Source organism: Pteropus alecto, unplaced genomic scaffold, assembly GCF_000325575.1.
Source record: "Pteropus alecto unplaced genomic scaffold, ASM32557v1 scaffold21, whole genome shotgun sequence".
In the NCBI taxonomy this organism is placed as follows: domain Eukaryota; kingdom Metazoa; phylum Chordata; class Mammalia; order Chiroptera; family Pteropodidae; genus Pteropus; species Pteropus alecto.
The window spans coordinates 4,953,386-4,962,369 of record NW_006436282.1 but is presented as its reverse complement, the minus strand read 5'-3'; the positions used below and the strand labels follow the sequence as shown (position 1 = coordinate 4,962,369).

Here is an 8,984-nt window from a genome sequence, read left to right as displayed (position 1 = left end):
GAAGGCCGTGTTACACTTCTCCTCTCAATTTGTCCCTTAGATGAAAACCTAGGATTCAGACTCAGAGGTTTATAAAACTGTTCTCTTGGTGTTTTTAATTGACTTCATAAAACAATCTGATAGAAAGGTTGATAATTTCAATGGAAATTCATTCAGAAATTTAGGTTATTCATTCAGGAAACATTGCTTGGGTATCTTCTACATATGAAGCATACTATTATGTGAAAATAATATTAAGACAAAAACAAAGCACTTATATTTTTGAAAAGTTTATTATCATATAGGAGAGATACTTAAAATAGCTACAATATGAATCAGAGTGTCAAAATATAAAAATTGCACATACAAAGTAATACAGACATTTAGAGATTAGAGCTGTCAGGTAGGTTTTTATGGGATGACCATTGAAGAGTTTAGGATTATGATAGGAAAGGACAAAATAGGAAGGTGGAAGGGGACAAGCCTTCCAGATGGAGAGTTCCCTGAGCAGCAACATGAAGAAAGGCAATGTGTTGAGGAGTGGCGAGACTGCATGCCTGCAGAGGCATATTGTCAGACATGGCTTGAAGGTCAGGGTGGGTACTTCATACCAGCAGTAAGGTCTGGGCTTTACTAGGTCATGAGCACCTCCTCCCTGCCCTGAGATTTTAGATGTGGCATATGATCCGAGAGCTGTGTATTTGGAAGATTAATCTGTTACGGCTCTAAAAGAGAAATTGAGGCAGGAAGAAGCAAAAGGAAGGAGCACTTAGATGGTTCATTGCTACAGCCTAGATGAGAAATAACAAGGACACGGGCTGGAGCTGCTCTGGCCAATATGAAAACCACTAGCCATATATGCTCACTGAGCAGCTAAAACATGGCTAGCTTGCATTGAGGTGTGCTGTAGAAATAAAATATACACCAAATTTTGATGTCTTATTAACAAAAAAAGATGTAAACTATTTCATTGGTAAATTTTCATATTGATTACATGCTAAAATGACAGTATTTTGACCTATTGAGATAAATAAATTATTAAAGATTTTATATGTTCATAGTTGCTTTTTAATATGGCTATTAGGGAATTTAAAATTACATATGTGGCTCACATTTGAGACTCATGTTGTATTGAACAGAATTGGCTATGGTCATGACAAAATAGAAAGGAAGAGACACTGTGAAAATGATAAAAGCATAGAAATGATAAAATGTGGTGACTGCCTCTAACTCATATATTCAGCAAATACTTAATGAGCACTTTCTCTGCATTGGTCCCTATGTTAAGTGCTGGGAATATAGGAGTGAGCAAGACAGATAGGCTCTGTTTCATAAAATGTTCTAGCCAGGAGGCAATAGATAGGCAAACAAATGAATAAGAATTTCAGTCAATGATAAGCATTACGAAAATACAAAACAAGGTCACGAGGGTATTTTAAACAGAAACAGCAGTAGGGACAAAGGCTCTGGGGTGGAGCCTTTGGCAGTCTCAAGAAATGGAAAGAAAGCCAGAACTTGATGAAGAATGTTGGCAGACAAGATTACAGAGATAGGCATGGTCTAGATCACAATGGTCCTTGTTGGCCAGGGTAAGGAAGGGAGATTTAAAACTAGGTGCAGTGGAAACTATTGGAGAATTTTAATTGCTTGAATTAGAGGAATGTATGGAGAGAGTGGAGAGAAAAGATGATTATAAACTTTCGATCCTGTATAATATGGAATATGATAGTATCATTAACAGAAATAATAAAGTCAGAAATGACTTCGGAAGAGATTGATGACTATGGTTTTAGATATTTTAAATTTGAATATTTAAAAACTAGTAATTAAGATGCCATGAAAGAAAAAAAAGAAATAGAAAGAAAGAAAGAAAACTGATAGCAACCAAATAAATTAACCAGAGATTCTAGAAAGAAAAACAGAGGAAAAAAAGAACAATATACTAAAAAGCTAATACTCCTTTATTTTAGTAAACTATATTGACTCCTTCCTAAATACAATCTTAACTCTTTTAACATAAAGTAATGACAGAATTTTAAATATGGTTGTGTGTTGTAAGGGATGGAAGGCACCTCAAGTTTCCTGAGATTGGAAGTCTAGCTTTCTCAGCACTGCTAACATGAATTGTTTTCATAAAGAACCACAGTTTAACTGTTTATGCTGTGGTCCATAATTTTAAGCATAATACTAAAAATCAAACCATTTATGTGAGTAAATATTTCTAAAAATGGATTAAATTGTAGCTACAATATTTTAGGCTAGTTTTATTTTTATTTTTTATTTCTTAGTGACCACTCATTTGGCAAGAAGTGTTATTTCCTCCTTGAAGTTTTTCTTTTTTTATCTTTTGTAAAAAAGTCACACACAGAACAAAATTTTGTAGCCTGACTCTTATGAAACTGTAAGAATAGCTTGTTTATTCCACTAGTTTCCTGAGCCCACTTAAAATATGCCTTACAATTCTATTTTCATATTTGAAAACTACAGTTGTATGAAAAAGACATGAAATCTTATTTGAAAAAGACTTGCTGTTGCTTACAGTTGGTAAATTTCTGGTCTATTTTATATTCAGCATTGTATTATTTAAAGGGTTTATGGGCATTGACACAATGGAGAGGGCTGTGCAGGATTCTCAAGAGTGACACAGAAGAACAGAATCTCTGGCCCCTTATTTATCATGAGACAAAATATAGTAACTTAAAGGTCACTGGCTTGTTAGAGTTTGATAAAGGAACCATTCATTTCCTTGATATTTATATTCTAGACCAAATTTGAAAGGAGGACCATAATAGATATAAATATTTACAAATATTTTAAAGGTCATTATCTCAGCCCATCCTCAAAGCCAACTTCTCTACCAGTCTCTGTGAAACATTCTCAACTGTGATAGTTAATAATTTAAAAGTCACTATACAATTTTGAAAGGACCATTATAAGTCTTCACTTCTACAATGAGTTTCAGCATAGTTTCTCCTTCAGCTTGTGGCCAAAGGGAAAGAAATTGGGTTTGAAAAAATATCTGGAACTGAGAATAGAGTGTAATAAAGGGAAAAATAGGTTATTTTCTTTTCCCTAGTAAATACGCATTCCCTAAGCACAAAGCAAAGTGAAATAGCTTACGTATATATGGCCTTATTTTCCAAGACTGTACAGTTGTGTTTTTGTTATGTTATAAAAGAAAAACATTAATATTTCCTTCATCTATACCTTCTAATATCATATTTTACTCTTTCTTTTCTTTCTTTAATTAGGGAACTCCTGGGTACAAGGGTGAGAAGGTAAGTTTGTAACAATAAATAGACCAGAATTCCAGAAAGGAAAACAGAAACATAACTGTATTTATGTACTTAATAAAAGTTATTTTCCTTTATTTTTGTGAGTCTAGATTTCTTAATTTCCAAATACACTCTTAACTCTGTTAACATGAAATAATAATAGGACTTAACATATGGGTGTGTGTTGTAAGAGGTGGAAGGCGCCCTGAGATTACTGATGTTAGTAATTACCCAGCCTCTCTTAGCTCAGCAAACATGAATAGAGAGCCCCATTAACAGCTGTGCAGTACAGATATCCAGACCAAAAGTTTCTATATACAAATAGATGCAGAAATATTGCAATTAGTTTGTTGCTTTGGTCTTAACTTCCTATAAAACCTAGACACTAAACCCTCTCTTTTTAGAGGATTTATCCTAGTTAAGCAGTGAACCACACTGACTTCATTCTGTCAGGCATCTGGGTGGAGATTGTAAGGGGCAGTAAATTTGAGAAAGGAAAGTAATGGGTTGGTAGATTATTCGCAAATTACAAGTTTGGAAACTTATCAAAGTAATTCGAAGAAATTAACAGACCGATTTAGAATAAACAAGTTGAACTGGGGCTCAGAGAATCTTTGAGAGTGTTCAATAGTTCATTAATCAATCTATGCCATAGTTCTATTATCAGATTTTCTGTGTGAAATCAGAGCATGTCCCTATCATCCATTCTGTCCTACATGTGGTACAACCTTCAGACCTGGGTAAGAAGCATGCGCTTTAGTGGGTCCTGCTCTGTGTCTCCTCTGTCTCCCTTAGGATTTCCAGAGCAAGAGTCCTGTGTGCCCTTGGCCCAGATCATGCTTTGGGTAACCAAGACCCTAGAAGCCCCTGCAACATGGTCTGAGCCTGCTCTGAAGGCATGCACAAACCCCTTTCCTGTGCCTGTCTTCTTTCCTGGCCTGAGGGGAAACCAAATGATGCTGTTTGTTAGGGCAGGAGGGGGCCTTGGAGGGAGCTTTGTTGTGCTGCCTGAGGCACCTTCCTGTACATGCACGCACACACTCAGAGCTCCTCTTATTGTGGAAAAAGCTGGAGGTGGGAAGCCAAGTGGGGGCTTGGCTCTAGGCTGTGGGCAAGAGACTATACTCCTACATGGACCTCTGAGGAATCCCAAAATTCTTTGATCTTTTAAAATTTGTTTGAAGATATGTCTGTCAAGAAAGGAAGCTAGAACATGACCAGTTCATTAGCTTGATTCATATCTTTCAACTGTTAAGGTACATGGTATGTGGGCCTCTGCTTGTTCTCTTCCCTGGCCCTGCAATATTAGGAGTGAACCTTCATACAGGCAAATAAATATGTTCCCAATCACTGGAAATATTAGGCCTAAAAAGGGAAGCATGTAAGACATGCCATGATTCTGCACTTTGCCATAAGCACCTGGGAAACTTGATGTCTTGGAGTGCCTATTTCATCACCCATGTAAAATCTGATTAATACAGGCCTCCCTAATTTATGGGGTAAAGGGAGAATCAAATGGAATATTGGAGGTGGCAATACATTATAAACTGTTTGCTGTTCTGTAAATGTAAGTCACTATTATGAAGAGATAAGGAATAAACGATAATATAGGAAAGCTGTAAAAAGTATTATGATTGTAAAATTGTCTATATGTACCTGAAAAAAATTATGGAGGCCTTCCTATCCCATCTTGACTTATATATAAAGAGCCAATTAGCAACACCAAGGAGCTATATATAGAAAGATTCACTGGAGAAGTTCCTACTTGGAAAATACAAGCTGTAAGAGCAAAGTGACCCTGAACCATCGACATTCAAACCAGAGTTTCACCAGGAGCAGCAGCATTAGAAGTCAGAGGCTGGGAGCAGAGTTAATCTGTTTGTAGCTTTCTGAAGCACTTGCTATCTGGAACTGTGTAATTGCGGCATTCCATAGGGATTAATGAACCCACCAAAAAAAGGAAACGCCTTTGCAGAGGCAAATAACATGAGTACAGTATTTTCATTGATGAAAATTTGCCTCTCAAACAGACACTGTTCCTCAGGACCCTATAGCTAACAAATCTGTCTGGACAAACGGAATGTGATTTCTGGCCAAAATAATTTCGAGTGTATTTATGGTACTTTTCTGTTTTATATTTTGGTGGTTGACTCATTTTATTCCCATCTTACATTATTAAATTAATTGCTTTCTAATTGATTCTTCAAGAGTGACTTTCCATTTGCATTCAGAAATAAATGTTCGACTTGTTCTAAGTGAAAGCTCAGTTTTTCCTGGATTGGTTTGACTCACAACATGATGTGGAGAGAGAACAGACTGCTTTTGAAGAGAGGCATAGCTGGATCTAAGAATTGCACCTTCCTCTTTCCTGCTCTGATTCTAGCATGCAGCACCCTAGGCAGAAGTGTCAAGTTCATGGCAGTGAGCCATGTTCAACTTTGGGCGGCTAATGAAGAACATGGACATGGGAGTTTAACAGACTCAAACTAATGGTCATGGGCAGATTAATCTCTCTGAGTCTCATTTTCCTTATGTATAAATGGAGATATATATATACCTGGCCAGGCTGCTGTGGGGATTGCAATAATGTAAAGGCTTTGACACATACTTTGCATCTATAGTTGGTGGTTACAATTGTGATTTCCCTTCTTAGAGCAGTGGTCTGCTGGGTGGCTGTCAATCTATAAATCGTTTGTTGCTATTTTGTGATGAGATAGAGCTTGCACCAGAATATATATCCACTATATCACTAAATATACTGTTTAGTTCAACTGACATTTATTTTCACAGCAAGACTTTCTTGATGAAGTAAACGGGGCACTGATGTACATTTTAGTGCAAGTTCCTTATGTTGTTGGGTAATGGTTCTTCAAGTAGGATGTGTTAGAGCAGCATATAGAAAATAAAGTAGCAGCAGCAGTAGAAACTAGTAGTGAGGGCACTGGATTAGAAGTCATGACTAGCACGTATATTTAAAACATTTAACCTCTCCAATTGAGTTGCCTTATCATAAAAATATTTTTTTGAGGCTCAGAATATAAAACCACTTTAAAATTCTAACTTTAGTTGTTATTCTAATTGACTTTATTACATTTTAGTTCAATTATTAGAAGTTTTAGAAGTCCGATATAATGGATTGGTATTCAGGATTAGTATAATGGATTAGTAACATTTTTGAATCACACAAATTTTCAGTCTATAAAATTGGGCTAATCATATCTACCTCAGATAGTTAATGTCAGATTAACTGAGATAATGTCTGTAAAATAACATTAATAATAAACTGTGAAACATAATTTAAATGTTAGCTTTTTTCATTAATATTCCAGGAGAGCAGGACAGTGGAGAATGATGATGGAAAATACATAGAAAGCTTGCCACCCTGCGGCAAACATTACTATCTGATCAAAGTTGTTACGCGGGTCTGGAGAATGGTGCCATGGAAACAGTAGGGACCCTGAGTCTGAGTAGAACTGGGTTCGGACCTTGATGGAAGGAAGTTATCTCAAGCTTAAGTTTTCTCAACTATAAAATAAGAATTGTAAAATTGATCTCTTTGGGCTGTAAATTAAATCACATATGCAAAGGACATGTAATATAATGGTAGATGCTCAGTAAGCCTTAGCTTCTTTCCTTTTAATTTTCATCTGTCTCTCAAAAATGTTAAACCTCATTAGGTGGTATCATTGATTTGATTCTGTCAAGTTAAGAATGATTCATTGATAACATTTTTCAGAGTTCAATGTCCAAATAACCCACAAGACTGAGTATAAAACTGGGTATAATCCATCAGAGTGCTTATGTTATAAGATTCTACTGGCAATCTTTAAAAGAAAATCCTAACACTGAATGACAGCAAATGTCCTCTTATTTATTTTATTTATTTATTTTTTTAGGGTACACGCGGAGAATGTGGTAAACCAGGAATAAAAGGTGACAAAGTAAGGAACATATTTTAAAAATGCTAACAGCTGTGATCCTTTGGGGCTGACTTTCCTTAAGAGGAAATTCCTGAGATACATTATGTTGATCTCACTGCTGGAGTTGAAGAGTCATTGGCTCAATTTTCACATGGGCAAAACATGAAGCAGAAAACAAAGCCATACCTAACTTTAGTTAATAGTGCCCCCAAACGCCTTTCTTATAAAGCATTAAGACTTTGTTTTGTGACACCCTAACCTTTGAAGCCAGGCCTACTGAATGTTATGATGAAAAGAATAATTTAACCAGCAAAGTCAATTCAAGCTCTTATTGGGTCAAAGTAGAATTGTTTTCCAGGTGTGAACACTGAAAACAAGCATTTTCCAAAGTAGAGTGAAGAACTTAATTAATGAAATAGTTATAAATAATGTGGCAAAACTAGATAGTGATTTGAAAATTTGAAAATACAGCACGCCACAGACAATTGCATAGGTATTTACCTTTCATTGAAAAATAAATATGAATAAAATATTTAAACTGGAGACAATATCAAATATGTTAAGGAGTTCTTTAATGGACCGGAAACACATAAAGAGTACATCTGAAACATAATAATAAGGGTCAAAAAAGTACACTATAAAAATAAATGGTTTTCATTATAGTTAAGAACTATTAGCGGCATGCCACTAAGATATCAAACTCTTTCAATACCTGTATTTAATTATGAAAGAGAGTCAAGGAGAGAAAATGAGGCAGAAAATGAAAGCAGAGAATAAGATAATGACAGTGGCCTATGTAACTGAACTCTTCTGAAAGCTTTTAAACTACTCTATGGTTAAAGGTCACGTGGATCTGAAATATGTAGGCTTGGTAATTATCTCTGGGCAAAATAAAAAGTGTGATAATGAATGGATTTTTTCCTAGAGGATAATTGATACTGAGAAATGGACTTGGAATTGAAAATAGAGAAAGAACACATAAGAACAGAACAAAAACAAAAGTCAGACAATAATTGGGAAAACTATTTGAAATGAAAATGGCTGACAAATAGTTAATGTCATATTTCATTGACGAAGATGCCAACAATTGTTAAATGCCCTATTATATTCTGTGCCAGAAAGAAAGAAAAAAGACTGCCAATTATAAAGATGCAATTGATTGTCAGATATATTCCAGTGTCAGGGATACAAAAATCTGAAAAACGCATGTCTAGAATCAAAGAAATATAGTGTCCTTGACATGAAGAGTTCACACAAGTTCGTAAGTAAAACACATAAAGAACATGAAGAAACAAAAAAGGAAATATAAATGACTAATAAATAAAAAATATCCAAATACACTAGCAATTAGATAAGTGAAACTAAAACATTAAAATATTATTTCACCTATCAATTGAGAAAACATTGAAATAATATATAATACTCAGCGTTGATGTGGATTCTCTATAATATAAAGATATGTTCTCTCTATTCAGGTAGTGACAATGGCAATCTGAATGAATTTCACAGAGGAAAGTTTCACGTTTTCTTCCTACATATGGTGTGAGAGACAAGAGAGTGAGAGAAAATCTTAAATGTCCTTATTGTCTGTCTCTGCATTAGTCAGCCTCTTCTAGGAACTTATCCTTAGGAATGAGTCAGAGATTGGACAAAGATTTATACACAAAGGTATTCATTATAATATTGTTTAAAATAGTAACCATCAGAAACAATTTAAATGTCCAAGCTAGGGAAATGAGTATATAAATCATGATAGATTCATATTCTTGAAAATTATTCACTTTACTAAGAATTGTTAATGACATGGAAT

The 8,984-nt window shown here is 35.1% G+C and overlaps 1 protein-coding gene across 1 annotated transcript in view; it reads left to right on the top strand.

The window, feature by feature from the left end:
* COL28A1 (collagen type XXVIII alpha 1 chain) overlaps positions 1–8,984 on the top strand; it is a 130,070-nt gene that overhangs the window by 12,137 nt on the left and 108,949 nt on the right. Inside the window, exons 7-8 of the mRNA XM_025046936.1 lie at positions 3,231–3,257; positions 7,151–7,195. Coding sequence (XP_024902704.1) covers positions 3,231–3,257; positions 7,151–7,195 — 72 coding nt within the window. The remainder of the gene's footprint in view (positions 1–3,230; positions 3,258–7,150; positions 7,196–8,984) is intronic.